Source organism: Coloeus monedula, assembly GCF_965178545.1.
Source record: "Coloeus monedula genome assembly, chromosome: 2".
Taxonomy (NCBI): domain Eukaryota; kingdom Metazoa; phylum Chordata; class Aves; order Passeriformes; family Corvidae; genus Coloeus; species Coloeus monedula.
In genome coordinates, this window is record NC_138782.1 from 84177720 (window position 1) to 84204776 (window position 27057).

Genomic DNA, 27057 nt, shown 5'->3' on the forward strand with positions numbered 1-27057 from the left:
TATTTTTTTGCAGGTTAAAGACTTTTGGCAATATTCTCATTTCCAAATGTTTCTAATTTGAACCAGGTGTATAGCCTTTAAGCTTGTTTTCAAGTGCTTTCAGAATAATTTAATACACACTCAAATCAGAAGAAATTCAAGATTTCCTCACAAGTACGGATTTTTCTTTCTTGGATTGTGATGACAGTTTGTCTCACTTTGCAAATTCTTTATCTTTTACAGCCTTGTTTTAGTCTATCCAGCTGCTCTGTGTGGTTTAGAAGAATAACAAAACCTGTGCCTGAGCATTCCTCCCCACATTTATGTTTATTGTTATGGTTGAAAGCTAAACTGTCTCAACCATGCGTCTATCCATATTTTATAATTTGGGCTGTATCCTGCACAAAAATTATGCACTAACCTAAGTATAATTTTGATTCCAGTTTCTAATCCATTTTGCATTATGTTAGTTTCTTCGATGTTTTCTTTCTTTTTGAATTAGGACATGATATCAGTTGGTCAGTTTTACATTGTATATAATCCAGGTGCTGCAGATTGCATAAAAGAGAATTGAATCCTGTTGTTCTGTTATTGAGCTCATCTTCTCTACAATTTCATTTTTGCTATGGGAGAGATGATTGCAGGTCAAATCTGTGGAAAGCTGCTCAGCTATTGTTCAGCATTGTGAAAAAATGTCTCACTGGATCAAGGTGCTGCTGTCTTTTGATCTCACTTTTTTTTTTAATTCTTAAGTTCTCAGGTTCTTGACTTGATTATGTGTCGCAGGTTCGGTTTGTTACCGGGCAGAAACACCAATTCAGTGTAGTGGTTTGGTCCAAAATACTCATTACTGTTTATCTTCTGTGAGATAAGAATTAGGAGAAACGCAAAGCAGGCACCAAACTTGAAAAACTATAAAGAAGTTTATTAACAGACCTAAAAGAGGGAGAAAAAAAAAAAATTATACCACCTTCAGAACTCTCTTCCTCCCCCCACCCTCCTCCCCTTCTCCCACTGACAATGTAAAAAGACAACACTTAAGATGTTCAGTCTGTTTACCACTTCCATAATAACCTTGTTCAGTCCATTTAGAAAGAGAAGTCTCTTCTTGCTCATGCTATGAAAACATTATCACAACGAGACAGCCACCCACTTCCAAATATTGTTCAGTCCATTTAGGAAGAGGAGTCTCTCTGCCTGCGTGTGAGTCCTTTCCCCCGACTTGCAGCTTTTCCCGCAACTGCTTTCGAGGGTCCACTCTTGAAGTTTTTTGGGGTACAAATTTAAGGTTGAGCCGTTCAGAAACAAAAAAACAGAGGCCCTTCTCCTTCCCTGGGAGCAAAGGGTCTTCATCGTCTTCATTGTTAAGACTATCTCTGGGAGCATCTCTAGGGACTGAGGTTTTCTCCTTTCCCGTTTGGAGCAAAAGTCCTCATCTGGTTCATCTCTAGGGACTGAGGTTTTCTCCTTTCCCATTTGGAGCAAAAGTCCTCATCTGGTCCATCTCTCCCTGTCCAAACTTCTCATGAAATTACAGCTGCTTCAGCATCTGCCTATCTCGGCGCAGGTGCTTTTGCTTACGAGCTGAACACTCCACCCCCCATATCTTCATGAAATTACAACGGGATACTCTGATATATCATAACTTCACAACAGAATTTCAGCTTTAAGCATCTCCTCTCTCTCTTCCCTCAGGTTTTCAGCTCTTCACAGCAGTAAAAGGGTTAATCTCACCTCGGCCTTGCAGCTTTGCAGCTGGAATGTTGAATTTTTCTTATCGCAGTGGAGAGGGGGGAGAGCCGAGCCGCTCCGGCTGCCCACGGCAAGGCAGTGGGGGGGGTTCCACGGCTGGAACAGGTCCATGGCTCCAGGATGGCCGTGGCCCGGCCCAGCCTGGCCCAAGCAGGGCCTGGCTGGGCCCGCTGGCCCCCACACGGGGCCCGCAGCCACCTGTGCCAGCGCCGGAAACGAGAGAGAGCTTGGGGGGGAGTTTGCCAATTCTTAAATGTGGATCACAGAGGTGGTCACAACTTTAAGTGGCTTAGAGAATTGTCCATATTCAAACTGGCCAGCTGATAGGTTCTATCAGGTCCCAGAGGAAACTGTAAGCACCCCTTAGCAAGGACGTCCCTTCCGGGACTATGCTTGCTAACCTATGACATTATGGGATTAGAATTTTTTTGTTTGTTTGTTTTCTAAAACCAAGAAATAGACAAATGTGTGACAAGAAATCAGTTATTGCCTGAATGTGCTCTTTGCAAGTCCTGAACTCTTGTAGTAACACAGTGGGCTGTATTCTTTCTTATTGGAAATGGCTTGTTCTATGCCCAGGAAGTAGCCTCAGCTGTATAGCTGTACTGTCTTTAAAGGTGTTATAATTGTTATTGTGGTTTATATATCAAATCCTTGCTCCTTTCCATTCTAATTCAGCCTGATAGTTCTGACCTGCTACTGACTCAGTCATCACTCGTTTCTACAGTTCCTCCTCCTGACAACTGGGGTCAGTTGTGTGGCAGTCTCCAAAAAGCTTGTCTCAGCAGCAAAGACTGGCTAGCTTGCAGTGTTGCAGTGCATGCTAGAAAATAATTTCTCTCTTTTTTTTTTTTTTCTTTTGGATTCAGCTGCTTATATTGCTACCTTCTGCATTTGGGTTTACACTTGTAATCTCTTTCCAATTCAAAGCTGCCCACGCCTAGTAGAACTAGTCATTTTGCAAAATGCTTGAAAAATAGGTAGGCTTTAAATGAAATTACTCATCATTTGTATTTTAAACTGGAGAATAATACTTTACAGACAAGGAAATGGCTTATCATTAGCTGTCATTGTTTGAGGTGTCCTATCTACTTTAGTGGCATGTGTGAAGCGTAAGCAATTGAGCCTGAATAATATTTTTGTGAATGGAAGTGGGTACACATGTCCTGCTTTCCCAGTACTTTATCATAGTGTGGTGGATGATGTGACAGGTTTTTTTCTGTCCAGCAGAATAACACTGACACAGTCTGGAATGCTGATGGAGTTCAAGGGAAAACAGTATGGACTGCAATGCCTTGAAATCCAGTTAGTGGCAGTCAATGGTTTATTACTTCTTGAGTGCTTCTGTTTTTGCTGTAGGGATGATTTCACTCAGTAGCTCTGCTTTAACTTCTGTACAGCACCTTGGTGTGGGATGGAGCATCATACTTAACTGCCTCTGCCATGCCCCATGTGTTTAGTAAATCTGCAAGTAGGGGCTGCTTTCTGTGTGTCCACACATTATTTATTAGGGCCCTATGGATAACCTGAGTCCTAGTAGAACATGTCTTGCCTTCTGATATGTTGACCAGTGATAAGTGGACTCCAGTGAAAAATGCATTCTGAGTTAGTTGTCTGTTTCTGTGCATGCTGTCTCTGTGTCTTTGTCTAGTGGGATTATCTGCACTGTTCTGTGGAAGCAGTGTGGCTGTGGAAGAGAAACACTGGCAAGTCTATAAATGGTTTAGCTGGAACTCAGTTACTACAACATGGGATGAATCTCAGGGAGACTTTGTCTTCCACTTTGGGTGGAAGTGGGAGTGGGAAGGGTCATCAGGTCTTGCACTTTTTTTTACTTTTCTTGCTTATTTAATAACCATGGAAAGATGAATCTCAAAACCATGTGTGTTTTGCTTAGGCAGCAATGAGGGTGAGATCTCTCACTGTTGGAAACAATTCTTCTAGTGCCTTCAGAGGCCTCTGGACTACAGAGGAAGAGAGGGCCAATAAATTGTTAGCATCTGATGAACTGAAATTGCAGTGGCACACTCATGGAAAGCTTGATGGATAGGCTTTCAGTTCAAAAGCAGTAGTTGTGAATGGAGAAAGCTGTTTCAAGAGGAATGCATTGTATTCCCTTTGAATACACTGTCTTGTGCTTCAAGACTGTGCAAGTGCACTTTTCACTCCAAACAGAAGATTCTCTTCTGCTGTTGCTCCTGACAGGGAGGCACAGAGCAAAAGTGGAGGAAGAAAGAATAGACAGATGGATTTTTTGCAAGCCTTTTTCTAAGGCACTTCTTAAGAGTGCACTTTGAGCCTTGAAAGAGGTTTATTTTGTTAGAAACTCTGCATGAACAAAACTGATGTCACAATACCTGTGAGTCTGAGATTTCTTTGGAGTAAATTGGTGGCTCACCAATTGTAATGTGAGTCCTATGGAAGGCATAGGGAAATTGGTTTAAGTAGGCTAATACACTGCTCTTAAGGCCAATGGCCTGTGATTGCTGACTGGAGCTGGATGTGATCTCCCTTTTCTTGTCTGAAGATTAACTTCCATAGAAGGTTCTCTGGGATTACTTAATCTCTTCTGGACTGGGAATTAAAGCATCTGTTGTCGTTTCCCTCACCCTTCCACCCTGCTTATAAAAGAAAATACAATGTTGGGGGGTGGGGATGACACAGGACCACATGATACAACATTTAGCTTACCCATCCATCATTAACACATGATGGTATTACAGTTTCAAGACCTATTACTGCTGTAGCACGTTAAGGGTAGGAGAAAAGACATTGGTGACTTTGTGTGGTCCATAACACAGACATGTAAAGTTATCCCAAGCTGCAAAATGTCTCTTCGGAGAGAGGGGAAGAAAAACACTGAAGTGGAACAATTGGAAATGAGAAAGTATCTTACCAAAACTGAGTAGGTGATATTCTTACTAGTGAAGACAGAAAAAGAGTATTCATAAGCTCCTCAAGTCTGGAGAGTTGAGAGGAACTAAAAAGGCCATGGTGTGTTTTTTATTGAGTATGCTTTTATAATCATGAGAGGAGCAAAGGCATGTAGTGCCCTAAAGATAGTATAAATTCAGTAAGTCTTGAATTCTTGTAGTGCATGCAGTGTGAATGAGTGCAGCAGCAGATCTTGTAAGAGTAACACTTACTCTCATGAATGACACTTACATATCAGCTGTTACATTCAGCTTTCAAACAGACTTCACATTTTTCTTTGTACACAGTGGCTTTGAAAAACCTTTCCTTCTACAGAATGTGGTGGAGCAGCCTCACATAGCAGCAACACATGCATTCTGTCTTACTGCCTTCATCAGCATTCATGCTGTTGGGGACAAACTGATCTCTAAAACACTGGTTCAAATTAAGAGATAGGTTGCAGTGGGAGAAGGTAGTATGGGTGATATCTTGGGCTATTGTGAAGGAGGAGAAATCAAGAAAACTTCATTCTTCTGTGTCCTTCCTCATGTTTTATTTTCTTGGCACTGTCTGACAGTTTTCCTTCCCTTCAGAAGTTTTCATTTGACTAATCGTGGTGCAAGGATTGTTACAGGTAGGTGTAGGTATAAGGAGAAGTGTCAAAGCTGCAGTCCTGTGAGCAGTACACCTGGTGTATACAGTGGTGGCAGTCCTTTGGTTGAACAGGGACTGCCACATCCTCTGCTCCGTCTTCCTTCTGTCACACTGAAAGCCAAGTTGAACCAGGATGTGCCTGTGATGAGGCTGCAATAGCATTGGTTCATCCTGATTAACCCTGGCATAGAAAAGGCAACCACAGGCTTGACCTATATGGAACAGGTTTGATGGAAAGGGTAGAAAAGATTCTCCTACAGAGATCTATGTAGAGGGGGATATACAGGGGCTAGGAACAGGATGGAATAGGCCATTAGGGTACATGGAGGACAAGAACTTTGAGAAGTGCTTTGGTTAGGACTTCAGAAGATGGCTGAACCATAAAGCAGGCTTTGTTGAAAGCTGTGATACAGGATATGGAGAAAGACAGATGGCTTTCGTAGGAATTGCTTTTTATGAGTCTTCTTTTGCTTTCCTCTGAGAGTGGTGAGAATACAGAATTGACTGTCCCACCTTGAAGGTGGAGGTTTGGGTGAAAAAGGATGGAGGTGTGTGTAAGTGTAGTATGGGTAACTGTGCCTGTGGGACACTCCATGCTATGTCAGAAAAGAACAGGGGCTGCTCAGAAAAATTAGGGAAGGGCTGTTTGAGGTATGATTACATTTTCCATAGTGTTTTCCTGAGAGTGGCCACGGCACTGTGCTTCATGTTACTGATAGGACTTGTGGCAGATGTTTCTTGTTGATACGTGATGAAACCATCACTTTGGTGTTACTTGCTCAGAGTACTGATTATGATGCAGAGTGGTTGATCTAGCAACAGGATCACAACTTACAAGTTTTTATGTTTTATGAATTATGTCCTATGAGTTTCAGAAGGTGTTTGTGGTGTTAACTCTTCTAACAGGGATTTATAGTAAACTGTTTGTTTTGTAACGTGGTTGTCTTTGTTCTGCACAGGTGCTTGAGTTGGTGCTGGAAAACTTTATTTATCCGTGGTACAGGTATGAGCTTTACTTAAAAGTTACTGGTTTTAATATCATACATATTTGTCAACCTGTTAAAGAAGTTGTCACTTGAAAAGAAACATTTCTGTTTCCTTAGTGAAAGATAAAGCATACTTTTGAGTGCTACAAATCGTTGTTTTATTGTCTCTTAGCAGAATAGGACAGATCTTTTAACAGTTTAGGTATAATAGAGGTGATTCTGAAATTTGGATTTAATGCTAAAAACACTTTTAGATTGTCTGTTTTTTATATATTTAGTCTCTTTTTATATGTTCATTTTGTGATAACTCTTACTTGGAAGTAAATACAGATTGATGAAGATCTGTGTAAAAATTCAACCTGTCACCACTTTCTGAAATTTACTTCCAGATTAGAACCATAACTGATCTACCACATTACTTTAAAAAAACAAATAACTTTGCAGGGTTTTAAAGAAAAGGTATTTTGAATGCATATGGCCGACTTTTTGGACATCATCTTGTAATTTTCTGAATTTTAAGACTGTCAGTAATTATGTTGCACTCAATAGAATAGTACTGTGTAAATAACTTTAAAATAGTTGAATAAAGAAAAGACTGTCTAATCATTTTTTCTGTGGGTTGTTTTGCTTCTTTTGTGTTTTCTTCCTTGTACTTTTATATATTAATTAGTGCTTTGCAGTACTTTGTAAGAAGATAATAAAATATTTCTAATTGATAATGCTGGCACTAATGTGTTAAAATAGTATCTTGCCTTAATTCTGAATTTGACTTTTTCATTGGATGGAAATGTTCAATTTGTCCTAAAAAAATTGTATGCTTTCTTTTATTTTACTCAGTGTTGTTTGGGTTTTTTTCTGTCTCTGGGATATAAAATTTTCTGTTCAGACTTCTTTGCCTCTTGGGTTTTCGATTGTGGCCAATACCTGCATGTCTCACCTCAAACTTGTGTGTTGACTATGCTGAAGTGTAAAACTTCAGTGCTGATGCAAACAGCAGAGGGAGCTTTAGCACCATGTGTTGTGAAAGCAAGTTGGCGACCTTAAGGTTTTAAACTTTCAAATACAGAAAACTAGAGCATGTTCTATTGAGTTGTTGATAAAGTAAGAGATTTAAGGCAGCTCTCTCCTTTATTGCATGATTGGAAAAGATTTTTTTCTTGGCTGGTGGAAGGTGCCTCCAGTGTCTTTATTATGGACTGACAAGGAAACTTGGCTTCCACCAATTACTTACCTTTCTGACACCCAAGACACTGAAAGTCTGGAATACATCATCTGGTGGGGATAATAATTCACTATTTATATATATAGTATACAGTTGGAAATGCAGTGTAGAATACATTTGATATGCAGCCAACGAGCCTACATTCTGCTACATCTTGCCCTCTGGTGAGCAGTGTAGGTGTTCCTGCACTGTGTTAGGTTTTGCATGGCTGCACCTTTGGATTTTGAACTAGCTCCTTAAATTCACACCATGCTGATCAAATCTAACAAGCTTTCTGTGAACCTGACATACTGGGAGTTCAGTGACCTGTAGTGAGTGCAGTGATGTCCAGGTAATTCTACAGGAGACAGCTTGGTCCTGAAAGACTTACTGGTTTCAGTTTAACACTAGTAATGTCAGATCTGATCCTATTTAGTCTAGACATTCAGGTGTTTCCAGAAAGGGTTGTGCAGGGAGACCTGAACTGCGTCTGTGTACCGTAGTGTGAGGTCTTGTAGAGCATGTCAGTTCTGACTTTTCCTACTCTAGCTGTGCCTGCACTGTTGGCAAAGCTCAGATCACCCAGGAGAGAGGACTCTTGCATTCAGAACATATTTTTTTCTTCTGAGCAAATAAACCTCACTCAGGTTAACTCTTCACAGAGTCTTTGCATCCAGCCTGTCCTTATTTAGCAGTGTGGCTGGGTAAGCACTAGCAGGCAATTCACACTTGACAGGCTGGTAAAACAGTTGGCTACGTTCCTTTGCAAAGAAAAGTTTGGGCATAATTCCTTCTGCTAGCTGCTCTGCCTTTCACGTGAATGGATTTTGTGCAGAAGCTACCTATTTTGTAATTATTAATTTATTTTTTAAAAGTTTTTGGCTTTTGTTTTATGTGCTGTGCCAACTGATGCTGTCTTGGACATTAGGGTTACCAGGATGTATCTCAGTCAGAAGCCAGGGAAGTGTAATGTTTACCAGAAGGGTGTGTTGCAAGATAAAATCATGGATTTTTTTCTTAGGAATAAAAGTGCTGTAAGTAGATAAAAGCTGGTTTGTGTTTGTTTCATTAATAAACTGTGTAAGAATTTCTAATGTTTTGTTAGCAGGTTAAAATTTAGAGGCAAACATCCCTAAATTTGGACCACTTTAGGGGAATGAGGACTAGTGCTTAAAATCCAGTGAACTGTACTGAAATAGGTCATTATACCTATGTGCATTTATGGTTTTTATTCTTTGAAGTATTTATGCTGGTTATATTAAGATTTTTTTTTCAACTGTATGAGAAGAATAGAGCATAGTCGTAAGTAATCCAAGTTTGTAAAGCTACAAAGCACAGGTCTGAGTCTATTGCTTATGCTGTGCAGCAAAACTATATAATATCTTGCTTATACCAACCTCATTTTAAATAGGAGAGTTTAAAGTTTGAATGAGTCACTCTGTGCTTACTAAATATTTTTGTCATTGGTGGTATCGCAACTCCAGTTTTCTCAGGTTACGACAGAATTCAGAAATTACCACATTTTTGTAATACGTTGGTATGAAAACTTTTTTTTTTTTGATGGTGACTAAACCTAATGTTTTCACATACGGAGCTGCTTCTATTTTAAATGCAAGTAATGCAAGAAAAATTCAGAATTTTTGTTGAGTTACAGACCATAGCTTTACATTTTTATTAGCCTGTGACTTATTTTCTACATCTTTTTGAAAGGAGTTAGCCAAGTTTTGTAAGAATAATTGACACACAGAGGAAAAATATCACTTTGTTATTTGTCTATGATTTTTATTTATCAGTGGATCCCGTAAGACTTTGTGTGCGATAGCAGTTGGTTGTATCTCTCTTGAGACATTAGACTCTGTAACTGTTTACAATTAATATTCCTAAAGTTTTGGGGAAACGCAGCCAGTTTTTAAAATGTTTCCAAGAGAGTTATTTGGACTTTCCCCCGTGTCACTGGAGATTTGACATTTTACAGGTTCGTGATGTTTTTTTCACCAGTCTTCAGTCCGCTGGTGATTAAAAGAATGTCTCTGCAAATCTGTTGTGATAATATGTGGCATAAAGTCATGTCCAAGTAGAGCTAGCCAAGATACTGGTTATCCAAGTGTCCATAAAATAACAACTTCTTGGTCCAAATTACTTCATGTATCTTGTTGTCTGTCAAATACTAGTACTATCATAATACAGTTTGTTTGTTAATCCCTTGGCAATGCTAGTCCCTTTGACAGTGTGGGTATTTTCTAACCATATTGCTTATAAAAGGTCAGCTGCTAATCTTAAACCAAACTTTCCCCTACAGTGTTCTTATCTGCATATGATTAGCTGTTGGAGGATGGCTGTGTTTCTTATGCCAGGCTGCTCTCTTTGAGGTGGTTTTTTTCATGCAGTTAGTTATATACTTTGACTCTCAGGTCACTGGTATCTCTGGTATCTGTACCTGATAGTTCATCATCAACATGTCTTTGAGTCCTCTACAGCCCAGGCTAAAATTGCTTTAAAAGTTGGATGCTGAATAATGTAAAATGTTTATGCATAATTTTTTTTTTTTAGATGTCCTGTTCTTGCTTGTAGTGTGTTTTTTTTAATGCAAGTAATATTTACGCTTATTTCTTACCAAAAAGTGTGATGGCTCTTGCATGCTGTCATTAGGTGAAACTGGATGCAACTTCTGTTGTTCTGTCATTATTCAGCTGCTGTGCTTCAGTTTTACCAATATATTAGTCTTGCTCTAAAGTTCATGTCAATAGCTGGTAAATTTTTGGGTTTTTCACTTGCATTTTGTGGAATACTGGCATCATGATCTCTTTTTCCACTCAGTTTAGTTGTAGTTTCTTCATCTAAGACTTAGTTTATTTCGTGTTTTCATTCAGTTTTCCAGAAAAGTCGTGGAGTTAGGTATTTTTCTTCCTGAATCACATTTAATTATTTTTACCATGATTTTTCACTGAGCATGTTTTATTGCAGCAGATGGGAACTGGCAAGCCAGATAAAAAGTTAAGATGATATTTTGACATAGTGATTTGGAAATCTATTTAAATTCTTCTTTGTTTCCAAGCAGAAGCCACTTTAAATAATTTCAATTTCCTTTATGCCATTGAGTTAGGTTGTGTTCACATATGTAGAAACTAGGTTAGATTTTACTATGTCAAAAGATTTTACAGTCAAAATCATGCAGAGAGTACATGAGAGCAGGAATTGGTATATCATTCCAATTTCCTGACGTTTTTGTTAAGCCATTGTGTACACAGGCATAGTGGGAATTCCATGTATTTTCCTCAGACAGAAGACTGCTCACGCTCTGGTGGCTTTCATTTCAGTTCATTCCAGCTGAACTATCACTGTTGAATCTTCTTATACTTTTAATAGTTCCAAATGTATTGTGGTTGGTTTAATAGAAATGTATTTTATTCTGTTTTCTTACATGGCATGCTTTGCAACACTCAGAAATATTACTGATGATGAGTCCTCAGTGGATGAGTTAAGAGGGACGCTACGATTTTTTGCATCTGTCTTAGTTCGGAGAATTCACAAGGTAGGTGACCTTAGAGGCATTAGTGTTGGTTTTCCATCAGAAATTATTGATGTCCATCTCTAGTGAGTTCTTAGGGTTTTGTTAAAATGGTGATTCCAAAGTCAGTCTTACAGAAAGTGTAGGCTGTTGCTAATCATCTAAGTTACTTCTTTGTGGTATCTACTCCCTCCTTCTGGAGCTTATCCCATTCCTAGTTGTAAACCACCTCTGATGAGGCATCATTGAAAGTGTCCAACATCCTGTTGGACATGGCTTTGAGCAACCTGTTCTAGGGAAACATGTCCCTGCTGTGGCAGAGGATTGGAATAAGTGATCTGTGAAGGTCCCTTGTGACCAAACCTTTCCCCAATTCTTGCAAATGGCTATACATTTTTTACACCAGTGCAGGGCATTATTAAAACCTTGTGATCTTTTAGCTGTCTTTTGGTGACTTAATCCAAGTGGAAACCATTTTGAGGATTACTGAAAAAGACCTGTTAGAAAATGGTGAGCTGCCATACCTGTCTTAGCTTCTTTTTTGCTTGTCTTCTTAAAATGCAGACAAGGCCCGTACATTGTCTGTGAAGAATAGACTGTCATTAGGTCTTACCAGCTTATTGTAAGAATTAAAACAAGTGTGGTTCTTATATTAATGAAATTCTTCAGGAACATTCTGAGTGCTAAAGATTAAAAGTTTTTGTTTGCTGTGTTTGATCGATTAGCACATGCTTTTTTAGCACATACTTTTTTTGTATGCAGTCTCTTTTTAACAGCTCAACTCTTTCCCAGTAAAGTGCTTCAAGCCTGTTTCATAGGAACTGCTTTTAACTTTCTGGCTGTTCTAAGCAAAAAGGGTTGCTAACTCAATTTCCCAAATCAGTCTGTGCTGACCTTTCTGTTGGAGCCACTACCATAAATGTGTATTTTTTTCCCCCTTCTTTAGTAACAGCAATATTTTCTGAGCTACAAGTTGTACATGTACCCTAAAATGACCTATTAACAGCTTGATTCTCTCCTTGTTACATATCAAATCCAGATGACTTTCTTGTTTACTCTAAATCAGGCATATTGCTTTTTAAAGTGAACATGGGGGAAGATTAGGAAATGTCCATGTAGTGTATGGAGGTGTGAAACTGGAGTAAATCTTCCAAAGTGAGAATCTAGACCAAGGTCTTAAAATTTAATTTGGAGTTGTAATACATGCCATGTTATTTGCATTGTTCATGGATTCATTGTTGGCTCAGAAAATGACCATGTCACCTTTTATGATCATGTAGTAAGTATTAATTGGGATTTCTCAAATGAGCTATAGCATCTTGAAAATTTACCACCTCTGCCTTTGATAGTGAGGATTTAAATGTAGTATCTTCAGTTCTCTGAATAGGCAGTATGTGCAACAAATGCTCAAGACATGTGCCAGTATTAAGCACTGTCAGGGGACCTAAAAAATAAAGTTAATCACAGAAATGCATACACTGAGGAGAAATTCATCATCATCAGTTGCAAAATAAAATAATCATATACCTTTGCCAAGCAGCTGTACTTTGTTTCGAACTTATTGTTAAATGCTTGAAAGCAATAGTTCTAGCTAATAGAGATAAAATGTTTACATTGAGGAAGAATTGTCTAAGAAAGCACAGGCAATTTTTTTTTTTTTTTTTTTTTTTCCAAAGAATATTGTACTTTTGAATTGAGAATTACTTCAGTGAAAATAATGCTTTTGTTTTCTATTTAAAGCTGCCTAGGTCGAAACATAGTTGTTGAGTAAAGTAACAAGCACTTCAGGCTAGTCAGCTCTTAAATGTATGATAAAATACTGCAAATCTGGATTTTCCTTGCTGTGGCCGTTTTTGGATTGGTTATGGATTTTGAAGGGAAAGGGAAGGGTTTCCTTTTGCACAGTGTGGTATAGATAGCCCAGCATCTGACTGAAGTTTTTGACAAAAGTTAACAGTGTCTCCTGCAGTGTTGATAACAATTTCCTTGGCTGTGCTCTTTGAGTTACCTCTGCAGGAAGAAACACTGCCCTATCCCTATATTCCATAAGAATCTTTTAATTTCTAGAAATTACTGTTGGAATGCGAGGCACAAAAGACAGGGTTTTCCATTGCTAAGCAGAAGCTTGTCATTCCCTGCTTGTAAGCAGGAGCTGACCTTACTTTTAGGCAGTTATACTGGCTTGTTGGGGCTTGCCAGGTCAGGTCATAGCTGAACCCCTCAAATATTATAAGGGAGCGTGTAGGAATATGTAATATTCTCCTTGATACAATTGAATAAAAATCACCAACTTTTCTCTCAGCTCTGGTGGCCTTTGCAATTGCATTGTCTCTCCTCATCTGGCGAGATGTATCGAGGAGGGATTCCTTCATTAGGAAAGAAACTTGTTCAAAATTCTTAGATTTTGAACATTTACCGCTGTATGTTTTTGTATCTCTGAGATGTCTCTTGTTTAAAATAAAGAGCATGCAAAGTGTAAATCACTTTCTAGATGAGTTTCTGTGAAAAATGCTGCAGTTGGTAAAGAATCCCTTGAAACCTTATAGGCTGGGGGCTGACTGGCTGCAGGGAGAAGCTCTGCTTGCTGCAAAGGGCCTGGCCCCATAGTATGCTGTGAGCTGAATATGAGCCCTAAGTGGCAGCTTAAAACACCAACAGCATCCTGGGTTGTAGTGACAGGAGCAGAGACAATCAAGGAGAGTGATTATCTGCCTTCACTGGATGCTCTTTGCATGGCATCTAGGATACTAATCCAGTTTTGTACTCCACAAGAAAGTGGAGCGGGTTCAGCCAAGGGGCCACCAAGATGATTGGGGCTGGAGGAGGTGACTGTGTTCAACTCTGGAGGTTTTCAGCCCCAGGTTGGATACAGCCCTGAGCACTGTGATCAGAGCCTGCTTGGAGCAGGGCTAGGGCATCCCAAGGTCCATTTGTGCCTGAACTGTTCTATAATTCTCCTTCAATTTTTGTAGCCATCAAAGAAAATACAAGTGCAGGACCCTAATACAATCCTTGATTAAATCATACATGTCTTTTGTTTGGCTTACGATCACATGGCTTTGTTGTTGGCACTAATGGTCTTTTGAATCTGTAACTCAGATTTTCTTTTGGTTCTGCCATCACCGAAGGGTGACATTTTTACTGCCTGGTTGTGGGAGGGTTTCTCTTTGGTTTCAGTTCTTGTGGACATGACTGCAGAGTGTTAAGGCACGCAGGTGTTAGAAGCACAGCATAGTTAACTTGATGCTTTTGTTGGTGGTCAAATCTTCCCATAGAACTGGGCTTCATATACTGTGACTCGGAAGTCACACTGCCTTGCCATGTTTATTGCAATGAAAAAGTCACAGTGGGAATGAGCTGACAATAAATGTGTTAATAGTGTCATTTATGGCATTTAGTTCTACGTATTGTTATATACTTTGCCCAGAAGAATGAGCACACTGTCAGCTCATCTACAGCTTTGTGGGTTGTTTCTTAATGGTTCATTCTGTGGTTCAAACCGGGACATACAAGCAAATTACTATGTTTGATGGTTGTCTGTAATAAATTTTGGGGAGGGAGGTGGGGGGGGGGGTGGAATAGAACAGTTTTGTTTTTATTTTGAAATTATTCTTTAGGTGGACATTCCAACTGTTGTAACGAAGAAGATGCTCAAGGCAGCAATGAAACACATTGAAGTAATAGCCAAGGCCAGGCAAAAAGGTAATGGCAAGACTTAATATGTTGTCAGTTTCAAAGGCCAAGTATGAGTATTTTTTTATGCATGTTTGAGATTATATTGCTATGTCTTTTCATCCTTATGTCCTCTTTTTTTTTAAAAAAAGGTCCTTTTGCATTTTTCTTCTGGTGGTTGCAAAGGCAAATAGAGAAAAAGTTTCAGTACGTATTTTTACTCTCTGTTTTGATTTTTATTGCCCCACGATGAAAACACTAAATTTCTGTCTCTACAGGAGTAAACAGGAATGTGGGTTTTGTCTGTTCAGAGCAATCAAGATCGTTTAGCAATGCTTCTTGAAATTTTTCCTTTATATTCCAGATGAGCAGTTACAGATGAAAGGATTTGTACATCTGTGCACTTTACCTCATAACTCTTATAGATAGAATGATTTCAAATCTGCATTAGTGAAGCTGTAATATGTTGAAAAGCTAGGTTTATGTTTGTAATCCATGGTGAGACTTTGAGCAGAAGCATATTTATTATCCAGGGTAAGAGTATCTTCACAAGCCTAATGTAAAAATTATATTTAAACTACACATCGAAGAAATATTTGGAAACACTTGCTGTTGTTATTTTTATTTTTTTCACTGGCTGTGTTCCACAGTGCTGTATCTACTAAATGTGGTTTCATTCAACTTTCAAGTGTAGATGTTTACTTTAACTGGAGTCGTGAACTTTTCTTCTATCCCTCCAAATGTCTGCTTGATATCCATAAATACATGCCGTAGGTCCTGTGAGTAGTGTTAATGATTAAGATGAATAATGAGACATAGTGTAATCACGTTGGATGTCTTCCATGGCGCAACAGCAATTTCAAGATAATACTAGATAATCTTACAGCGCTGTTTACACCAAATTTCATGTTTCCTTTGATTTCTACCAAGGAGTTGGAGACACTTTCCTTTAACAGTAAAGAACTGTATTTAAAATGTACAGCATTGAAAATAAAGCCTTTTTTTTCAGTGTTGTAAAGGAAAAGACTTGTTTCCTAAGGGCAGATATGTGAAGTAGCAGCTGAAAATTACTTTTAGTAGCACTTTTGAATAAACACTGCTAAAGCAGCCGCCACAATACATGGTTCAGAGGCAGCTTTCAGACCTTGCTTTGGTTGCTAGTTGAGCCTAGCCCTTTGTCCATATTTTCTAAATCCTTTTTCAAATTACTGCTTTTAGGGGGCATTTCCTTTTCTCCTAGTCTTGTTACTCTCTTAGTCCTATTTGCACAGACACCTCTATGATTTCATCACCTGAGGGTGCATTCCTTCTCTCTGCTTTTAGTGGCACCAGCTAGGGATATTTATCAGGTGATATATATTCCTGCATCCTTCCTATCAGCTGGTACCACTCGTGGTTTTTGGATGTGAAGGCTAAGCCAGAAGGTTTCTTTCTCTAATATGCTGGGAGCAAGTTTTAACCTTCAAGGTAACTGAGGAGTATATTATGTACCTCACCTGTGCCTGGTGGTGGTGTTGGCATGAGGCTGTGCCACATTGCTAGTCCAGCTAGGTGTGCTTTGTAACAGCTCCGTACTTGCCTTTGAAGTAATCAGAAGAAATACAACATTGTTGCTTCTAATTAATATCTGTAGTTTTTCTAATCTGTTAAAGAGGTATTCTTTCTACTCCACTGTGACTTGAGGCAGTACTCTTGCAGATCCTCCTGCAGGTTTTGGCTTGATTTACCCCGTGTTTGAAACGTATGTTCTTTCACGTTTGTTTTTAAGTGTTCTAAGGAGGAAGCAGATATTACAGGATTGAGTAAAAGTTTACGTTGATTTCAAATTGTGCTGTTGGCCAAAAAACTGGGAGATCATGAAGAAGGTCAGGAAAAAGGCAATTAGAGGCAAACTTTGCGCAGTGCAGTTTTTCTGAGAATCCAGATGCTGAGAGTTCTTATATTTCTTATCTATATATATAAAAATTGGATATATAAATTTATATTATTTTTTATATATTTATATATAATTATAAATGAGAAAGCATTCTGGATAGCATGCAAACTGCAGTTGTTTGGTGAAGGAATTCTTATTTCAGTGCGAGGTTTTATTTTTACATAGCCAGGCTTCAAAGTCTAAGCCAAGGTTCTTCTGTAAAGTTTCAACATTTTATCCCTTTGGCAGTTGTATGTGTACTAAAAATATTAACTTTTTAGCTCAAATAGAAAGCAATTGCCTTTTGTTTCCCAGCAAGAAAAAGCTGAAGCAACTCTGTAATTCTTTTTTTACTTTCAGTAAAAAATGCGGAATCTTTGCAGCAAGCTGCTTTAGACGAATATGGCCCAGAACTGCATGTTGCTTTGAGAAGCCGAAGAGATGAACTTCACTACTTAAGAAAACTTACTGAACTTCTTTTTCCTTATATTTTGCCCCCAAAGTCAACAGAGTGCAGGTATATAAATTATTTAGAATTGTATTTTTAAGTGTCTGCATACTGTGTAGTACTATAGTATTGGAAAGTGAAAGAATGGACTTCAAAGTAATCTTCCTTCTTACCCCTTTTTTTATGATTTTTTTTTGATTTGTCTTTAAAATAGCATGCTTGTGGTATTATTAAATCCTAAAATATTTCCCAGTAGTATATGACAGCATTGCAAACTTCACTTAGAAATTTATGAAATCTAATATTGCTTTGGATTTTTACTTTCTTTTATTTTCTTTCAGATCCCTGGCCCTTCTGATTAGAGAGATTCTCCCTGGTTCTGTGTTCCTGCCCTCAATGGATTTCTTAGCTGACCCTGTAAGACTTTGGAGCACAAGAATAATCTTAATTTATTCAAAATTACTGTTTTCCTACTAAGTATGTTGTGGTAAAGCAAATGATGCAGAATGACTTACTTGCTGTGCATTTTGACTCGATAAAAGAAAAAGGAATCCTGTGGCCAGTTGTCTTACTTGTTCATACAAATTAACTCACTCAACTGACTAAAATAACAGTGTTGGTGTGATATCTTAAGAATGTATTTTTCAGTGAAGGACTACAACTCCTGTTAAATGGGAGAATGCTGTGCTAGTGTAAACATCTTCACGTTACTATTGCTACATTTAAAAAGGGCTCGATTACTTGAGCTCTAGCTCTGTGGATCTTTACAGCAGTCTAAGTAAACCAGCAGTTTTTGCAGCTGTATTGAAATCACTTTTTTCCCCCTTAATTCTGCAAATTAGGGGGCTTTTATTTCTGAATCTGCAACACTGGCATCCTTGTTTTTATATATGCTTGTATTTTAATAGGCAAAATTGCAGTGCTCACGCAGGGATCACCTGGCTGCAAACAGAAAGTACCATAGTGTGGAAGTATTGGTAGTTCATTAGATCTGCACTTACAGTGAAAATACTTTGGAGGGCTTTCTTCCACTGGGTAAAGAATATTTCTGTGCAGGTCTCTTCAGAAATTCCCTGACTTGTAAAAACTTGAGGAGGCCATTGAAGGTCAATTCTCAAACATGTATTCCCAGGCTTTGCTTTTTAAAAAGTATTAATATACACAGGTTTAAACTTGGGTATAACGTACTATTGAAATAATTTTAATCTATTCTGTTGAGTTTTTTTAATATTAATTTTATTTGTTGTATTGTGTTCCTTGCAGGACACTGTGAACCATTTGCTGCTGATCTTCATTGATGACAGTCCAGTGAGTACTGACAAAGTTAAAACAGTGGCATTTTGTTCACCCATGAAAGTCGTTTTCTTACCCAGTTGTCATTTTTTTCTGCAGCCTGAGATAGCAACCGAGCCTACTTCTTCATTGGTTCCATTCCTTCAGAAATTTGCTGAGCCAAGAAATAAAAAACCATCTGTAAGTAAAGGCAACATTTGCTTCCTTTCCTGTTCTAAATAAGTGTTTTATTTACCTGCTCATTCTGTTCTACAACTCTTTGCAATATTTATGTACTCACTGAAAGTTTGAAAGGTGGATGACTGCATTTTTAACCTACTCAGGTACTGAAACTGGAGCTAAAGGAGATCAGAGATCAGCAAGACCTTTTATTTCGGTTTATGAACTTCCTGAAGCAGGAAGGGGCAGTCCATGTGCTGCAGTTCTGCCTTACAGTTGGTAAGATTACAAATGTTGTGCTGAAGTCATTTGATGATCTGGAAATCATTCTAATGGAAAACTACAATTTGTATTCGGGTAATTTAGGAAGAAAAAAATCATTCATATGCCAGGAACAACCTCATGGATTTATCCTTACTGTAATAAGGAATAATTTATTTTAATTGCAATATCTTTTTAGTAATAACTTTATGAACAAATCTGAATTATAGTTAATAAGAAGGCAGGTACCTTATTACCTAGGATTTTGAGATGTCGTATGTTTCTTTTAATTTTAATTAAGTTTTCTTTTAACTTTTAATTAAGTTTTGCAAATTACTTACCTACTGGAAAATTTTTTGATGTTATAGGGTGCTTCAAGATGTTATTTCTTTGCCAAGTTGATCAAGAAATGCTTTTTTCTTTCCTTTACTTCTCAGAGGAATTCAATGACCGAATTTTGAGACCAGAACTGTCAGATACTGAAAAGATGTCTCTTCATGAGGAAGTACAGAAAATTTACAAAACTTACTGTTTGGATGAAAGCATTGACAAGATTAGATTTGACCCTTTCATTGTGGAAGAGATTCAAAGAAGTAAGTTGGAATTTGAAAGGAATAATGTACTTTGGAATTTAAACAGCATTCTGTAATAAAGTGGAAACAAATTTTGCTGAATATTATCAGTCTTTTTTTTGTCAGTTTAAAAATTTGTTATCCCTTTGCTATATTGTGCTTAATCATTGTTTTGTTAATTTATTTCTATTTTTTATTTGCAAGATGTAGAATAGCTTGCAAAATAAGCACAATCTCTGACTAGAAAAAACCCATGAACTTTATATGCCTGTATGTATATCTCTCTCTATTCATACTTAATTTTGGTTTTTCTAGTTGCTGAAGGTCCATATATGGATGTTGTGAAACTTCAAACTATGCGGTGTCTTTTTGAAGCTTACGAGCACGTGCTTTCTCTGCTCGAGAATGTTTTTACTCCTATGTTCTGTCACAGTGATGAGGTAAGAGTGAAAGACTAGAAGAGTAATCTTAAAAGCAAGATTGTATTTTTTTAGGATACGCTATTTACAACAGTCGTGTGTGTGGAACTGAAAAATATGGCTTCATTTTCCACTTCAGTTGGCATTCTAGAGCTGGACCATTCTCAGTAGGAAAACAGAATTTATTCTAGTCCAACACAACACCACAGAACAAAAGAAAACTTCATTTTTTGATGTAACAATTTGTGTATATCGCAGCTATTAAAAAATCCTCTCCACCCCTTCTTTTATGATTGCAAATTTGGTGCAGAAGTAATCTGCCTGATAGATGTAGAACACGATCTCTTTATTTACTTTTTAAAATATAATGGTATTTAAAGATACAAAAGTCGTACTTAGGTTTTTTCAGCATTATGCATTCCAGCAGCTAAAAGTCTGGTGTTTGTTTTCAAGAAGGTTGCTCAAAGCAATTGATATTTAAGATTGTTGTGTTATTGGGTTCTAAATGCCACCTTAAGAATTCCCCACCCTGGATTGACTTTGTCTGCCTAAGGCCTTCTAGTAGTACACACTTTAATCACAGGGGTGAGTCTTGAGTTCATGTTCCTTTCAGAAGTTTGTGTAAGTCAGGTTGTATGTTAAGCTTCTTGCATTTATTTGAGGAAGAATGTATTGATTTGTCCTGGGAGTGGGTACTTGTCTTACTTAGCGTTACTCTTAATAAAAAGAACATTTCTCAAAAATAGTTTTGATGGTCATCTCTCCCATGATAGCTACAATGCCTCAAATGCTTGATTTTTTTAACAAGGAGATGACATGGATTTTGGTGCTTATTTTAATTTTTATTTCAGCTTTGTGGTTTTAATTTTGAGATTATGTAAGGTTAAATAAGTAGTCCTAGGCTCCTGTATTGATTATTGTATGGTCTGTCCTTTTCCAGATTAAAATTCTAACTGCTAGATTGTGGTCAATTTGGCTTTTCCTTCAGTTCTGGTTTCCTGACCTTTGCAGTGTTGTTGCACAGTAGCTGTTACCTCAGTTAATGCAGTGTTTTCCTTCATACCTTATTTGTCTGCTACAGTACTTCAGACACCTTCTAAGAGGAGCAGAGTCACCAACCCGCAATTCGAAATTTAACAGGTAGGTATGGTAGAACTTCTAAGTGGTTTTCTTTGGTTTTTAATTAAAAGCATCAAAGTAATAAACTGTACGAATTTTCTTATTGCCTGATATTAATTTGACTTAATTTTTATCTCTACTTCTTCTGTTTTTAAATGAACAATATACATGCTAAAGATGTAAGCAATATTATACAAGACGTCTCTTCTCTTTATGTGTTTTGCATTAAAGAATTTAAAATGTGATTTAGACCTCAACATTTGAGAAGAGGGAAGGGAAAAAGATCGTGCAGTGAGAATTAAAGAATATGAAAATAAAGTGGTGATTTAATTGACTGTGTATATATAATACCATTTTAGTGCTGCCAAGCTGTGTCTTCTTGGATTTCAGATGCTACATGGATAGGTACAGTGTACCCTAGGTGTAACCAACCTGGTTATTCAGTGGGAATCTCCTCTTACTGTAACAACTGCCACTTCTCCTACATCAAATGTGTTTTCTGTCCCCCAACTCTGTTGCAGAAATGTAGCATTAGAAGCCTTGTTTCTGGGCTTGGACCATACACTTAGAGACCACCTTCAGGCTTCTGACAGGCTGTGGAGTAGAAGAACCTCTCCTGTGGTGGGGATGGGTGATCTTCCATTGTGGGCTTGGGTTGGGTTGGTAAACCTTGAGGTCTCATAATTTCTTCTGTTTCACTTTATGTTGGATGGCTCCAACAGTCGTGGGCTGGCCCAACTGAATTTCTCTTATGGCCTAGCCAAAAGAAGGAAAACTTCAGTGAGACAGTCTTTAATTTGGATAGGCTTTCTTTCTTGGTGTGAAATAAGATCCACGGTACTGTGGCAAATGCTAATGCCTGTCCTCTTGTAGAGGAGTAACAGTGGTTCATTTAACCTTGTCTGCTTTCATTAGAGTTAACACCTGACAGCAAATTCTTGTTTCTCAGCCTATTGTGAGATTTGTATTACTGACACACACCTTTCTTCTCTTGTCCTGTTCTTCAAAAATGGCATGATTGTTCTCTTTATTCTCCGTTGGTGACGTCTTTTATGTAGTCTTTATAGTTTCTGTAGGTCCAGGACTGGAGCTTTGGTGTAGTGCTGTCTCATAGTGGTGCTGGCAAGCTTCTGCTTCTTAACAAAGAGGCATGGAATGAAGGCAGCTAGCCCAAACTGCATTCCTTTCCTACATGGTACTCCACTGGGATGGGTGACCTTAAACACATGTCAGCTTCTATTGAAGATGGCTAAAGGGTTTCACCTAGACCTTTAAATCTGCCTTCTGGTTTCTTCCCCAAAATTATTCGTGTCAAGGTTTGGAAGTATTCTGTCATACACTTCTCAAATCTAGTTAAAGTATGAAAACATGTAGGTCACCTCCTTGGTTCTTTGCTTTTAAAAACAGAAAGGGGGAAATTACAGGCCATTTCTTACTGGAGTTTTTGAAATGCATCTCTGGCTACAGAATAAACAAATTTTGCTGGGGGCCGTTGCAGCATATTCTCAAACAGTATCCATAGCATTACTGAAAATGTATCTGGTTTACATTTTAGAACAATTTGAATGCCCTCAGTATATATGCTGATGTACAATACGAGATACTGTGTGTTCCAGAAGAAGTACCTCAGTGGTTATTTCCATGACACAGAGGTCCTATCTGCAAGTAGTTTGCCTGTTGCTTTGGAATTTCCCTCTGCAGAATTGTCTACAGTCACTGCCAAGGGGGCAGGGAAAAATCAAGGTTACCTACAGAATTATTCCAGATGTTATTCCATATATTTTGTCCTGCCTTCTCTTTCTTATTCTAGCATTAGTAATTATGTACAAAGTAATTATGTGCAAAGAGATGAGTTTTGTTTCCCATATTTTGGTTGTGCTTTGCTATGGGTACTGTGTGTGTATTGCATAGGTACTGCTGGTTAAGAAATCAGATCAAGAAGTAGGTATGAAATCCCAGTGGAATGTGCATGGGGGTAATGTGTTGAAACATTTCCCTTACTGCAAGACAAGAAAATTACAGTTTCTAGAAAATATAGGTGGGAAGGTAGGAAAAAATGACTGTCTGTAATCTGTAATTTTTGGTTACAATCACTTCTTTGAACTGTACAGAACAATCATAGCTTTTTGTAGACAGACAGGACAAATAATGTGCTATGAAAACTGCTAGGGCAATAGGTGGGCAGTGTCAAGGGTTTCTGGAGTGTAAAGAAGTCATATTGAGGGTATTCTGACAACTTGATAACTAACTGTGGTTGTCATCAGTTTTAACTCTGTAACTGATGTTTTCTAGCTAATGTTTAATGTGTGTGGCCAATGATAACTGATGTTCTGAGTTCCAGTTCTGTCAACTTAATTTGGATAGTGTGGAAGAGACAACAAGAATTTCCTCTCCCTCTCTCACATTTATGTATTTATAATACAACTGCATTACTTAAATGTAGTCTATGTTGGAAGTTTAACAAAAAAAGAAAAGCTGTTATGTAGGACAAATTCCCAGATTTCTGGATTGCTGTCTGTCTTGACTTTCGACATACCATAACTACAAATCAAAATAGACACATCCTGGTTTCTCATATTGGAATAGCAGTGAAATTCAAGCACTTTTCAGGCTAAAGGACTCCAGAAGAGATACTAACAATTTCAGGGAGTGGTTAGGAGTAAAACCCATGGAATTAAGTCTGTGAAAAGTTCTGTGCAATGTAATAGTCACCATCATTTCTAACCTGGTAGGTTGTATTTCCAGTTTCACAGTTAACACAGTCAAAAACAGTGTAAGATGTCTTACAATCAGACCCTTCTGTAAAACAAAACCTAAAATTTTAATATTTTTATCCCTTATCAGTTTGTCCAGAATTCAGTAGCTGCCATGAATTAAAATCCTGTATGTGGTGACAGTGTTTATAGTTAATTCATTTAAACATCACATTTGGAATTACTGGGTCTGAGGCATTGGTTCTGTGTACCAGGTTATGTAGAACGGCAAAAATATAATGACAGGTCCTAAAATCTGTGGAATAAAAATTTTTAAAAGTTACTTTAATTTTAAATAATGGCTCTTACTATACCTAATACAGATGCTATACTGTATTATATATGTATATACTATACTAATACAGAGGGGGAGAGGGTGTGTATTATTACATAAAGTGAGTCCACAGCCTTTTCATTGTATTGGCCAAATTAACTAGATTCCTATGTGACTTCTGAACAAAGGTAATAGGAACAGTTGGCTGCCTATTTGGCACTACAGGTAATTCTAAGAATGAAAGTCGTTCTCCATTAATTGGTGGTTGCTTGTGCTGAATCTCCTGAAAGTTTCCATAACCAATGTTTTAAATTCAAAGGCCAAGCATGTGATGATGAGATGTGCAGATACTGTTCACATTTCACCTTCTTAGGGTTCTAGGTCAGGAATTCCTAACTGGACCACCTCTTCTTAATCCATGGTGAGGGTCAAAGCCTATTCAGTTTTGTTGGGATAGGTCTGTCACATTTGGTTTGGTTTGGGTTCTTTTGTTGTTTTGGTTTTGCTTTATTTTAATTTTCTGCTGGACTCTGAGGTAATTTATTTGCCTGTTGTTGCAGAAGTAGCCTGAGTTTGGATGACTTACGGTAAGTCTATCTAACACTCAATAAGTGTTGTGTGTTAGTTATGCTGCATCTCTCATGACTTCATCACACAGCCTTTATAACAGTAATTAACTGTTCATTTTATTTGTAAAAGACATGAATGTCTTCTCTGGATGCATTTCTCCTCACAAAAAGCTTTACTTCCCATGTCCTCTTCACAAATGTTTAGAAATTGCTTAATTACTAATTTCACATGTTTGCATTACATTAACATTGTTTGCTGTTAACAGTGTGTCTGTTGTTGTTTTTTTGAAATATATTTTCAGAACTTGAAATTTTTTTTTTGGCTTGTGACTGCTAGGTGCTCCAGAATTTCCTTTACTTCATGTCATATTTCCAGATCCTCATTAAGGTGTTATCCCCTTATGTGCTTGTTTTAGCTTGCAAGCTGTATCCGTGGTGATCATTGTCTAACATCGCATGCAAATATTCTGATTTTTAAGCACTCAAACCCAGCAGTTGCCCAAATTACTTCTCTCTCCAGCTTCTTTTGTGACTGTTACAGGTTTGATGGCAACATATGCTATTTTTTATAATTTGCTGTAGCTAGTATGTGACCCCTCATTAATGCCTTAGTAGCTGTTCAGTGGTTTGTTTTCTCATTATTCATGCCTCTTTAAATACATGGTATCCAAACTCAGAAAACAATCTTTTCTTGATGAACTTTTCCTTAGAATTTATCAGAGCATCATTATGACATAGATTGCTTATACTAGCCTTTAGGGTAAATTTTTCAACTTAATTTTTCAGGTTAAGAATCAAGGTTATTAGATGCTTTTATACTTTATGTGCCAGTTCAGCACATAAAGTATAAAAGCTGTAACTTGCTTGATTGTTGAGCAGTAAGGAGTTCTTGAGATATAAATGCAGCTCATTGATGTTCAAGTGCAGCAAGATGTGCTCAGCATTTCTCCTAACTGTGTGTAGGGATTTTAGTCACCCAACGGAAGTGGCACTCCGACTTCACATGCATGTTAATATCTAGCTTGTCTGATACATACAACTGGTCTAGTCCGTCTTGACCCAAAAAGCCTCACAGCATCATTCTTCAGCTGCATACCCCTGGCTCAAGATCACCTGCCAAGATCTGTTCAGTGCCCTGAATGAGGCAGGCATCCTGTGGGAAAATGATTTTGCAACCATCCATGATTAAAGAATGCCACAGTGCACAGTGGACTACTGCAGTCTTCAGTCTGCAATTCCCTGTTATAGACTGAACAATAATTGTAATTTTTTTAATGTTAGGTATGTGTTACTTTTGGAATGTTTGGGGAAAAAAGGAAGTGTTCCAACCTCTTGTTGTCACATCATTCTTCAGGAATGTTGGAGTCTGTAGACTCTCCACAGAGGGTCCTGCTGAGAAAGCAACTGTAGAATGATGGTCTAATAATGCTATTATATGGATTAGCACTAGAGGGAGTGGGATATTTTTCCAATGAGTTTTGGACATATATATTTATAGACAGTAGCAGAGTTGACAGGTCCTAAAAAAAGTCTGGTCTCTGTTCTAAACTGACTACCTCCTGTTGTCTTTGGTTCTTCATGTCTTGAACCTGCCCCTATCCTAGTCCCATCTCTTTCCTTCTGCCTAGCCTCAAGGCCATTCTTCTATTTCTGCTTAGCCAGTGAAGTTAATAGATTTTCATCCTGATACCTTTTTTTTAAAATATATTTTTTTTTGTTCCATTTCTTTGAAATGTCAAGTCATCCTGTTATCTGTCCATCCATCTCTGCTAACATCCACAGGTTTATTTTCCATGCTCATCCAATGTGATTTGTCCTCAAGGATTTTTACCAAACCAGTCTTGTGTTCTCTCCATAAATTGTGGAGAGTCTGTGTACCCTCTCATTCACCAGTGTTTGTTCTGAATTGGTCTCTTCCTGTGCAGAGACTCCCATCCTAGTTTGTCACTTTATACTTGTCTGGTTCAGTGATTGCTTTTTATTCAAGTGGCGTAATCTCTGCCTTGGGGCTGGAAGGGTTGGTTCCCAGCTGTCAGGCTGAGTTCTGGGTCAATACAGCTCAGTACAGGCACAAGTGAATGCTGCCTTCACCCGGAGCATGATCAGTGTGGGAAAGAACTGCTTTGAGACTGGAGTCCTCCTATCAAATCATTGACCTTGTGCAAATCAAAGTTACTGCTCAAATTCTTAAGAACTGCACAAGTTTTCACAGGAATGATGAGAACTTCCTTCAAGGTCAAGCCAGAGGTCTGAAATATTCCAGAAAAGCTAGTTTTGTCTGATTGAGGTTTGTTTTCTAGCCTAGTGCTGAAGCACTTGTACATGATTCTGGTAGGTCCCCAATGTGAAACAGCTCAGTTCAGTACAATAACGTGTAGTAGAAGTTGTTCAAGAATGGAGTAAAATGTTCAAATAAACTGCAAGCAGCCAAGCAACCTTGTCTTTGCATAGATGAGATAATTAGGATAGATGGTGCCAGTCTGCTTTGGAGCTGATGATTATATGAGATAGAAAAAGCAAAAGATTTGGAAAAGCAGTGGGTTATTTACGCAGCTTTAGTCAAGTACACAGTCTGTGTAAAATTATAAACAGGAAGCTTATTAGTAACAT

General features: G+C 38.0%; 1 protein-coding gene across 4 annotated transcripts in view; it reads left to right on the forward strand.

Annotated features, from left to right (window-relative positions):
• Positions 1-27057, forward strand: part of SNX14 (sorting nexin 14) — a 48132-nt gene that overhangs the window by 3764 nt on the left and 17311 nt on the right. For 2 of the 4 annotated variants that reach the window (XM_082302706.1, XM_082302707.1), the window contains exons 5-16: positions 6258-6301; positions 10930-11017; positions 14611-14695; positions 16941-17097; positions 17370-17445; positions 18292-18336; positions 18421-18501; positions 18645-18759; positions 19179-19334; positions 19629-19753; positions 20814-20872; positions 24439-24465. In XM_082302706.1, the coding sequence (XP_082158832.1) occupies positions 6258-6301; positions 10930-11017; positions 14611-14695; positions 16941-17097; positions 17370-17445; positions 18292-18336; positions 18421-18501; positions 18645-18759; positions 19179-19334; positions 19629-19753; positions 20814-20872; positions 24439-24465 (1058 nt within the window). Of the gene's footprint in view, positions 1-6257; positions 6302-10929; positions 11018-14610; positions 14696-16940; positions 17098-17369; positions 17446-18291; positions 18502-18644; positions 18760-19178; positions 19335-19628; positions 19754-20813; positions 20873-24438; positions 24466-27057 lie in introns of all 4 variants that reach the window. The other 2 variants (XM_082302705.1, XM_082302708.1) reach the window with 1 other exon arrangement.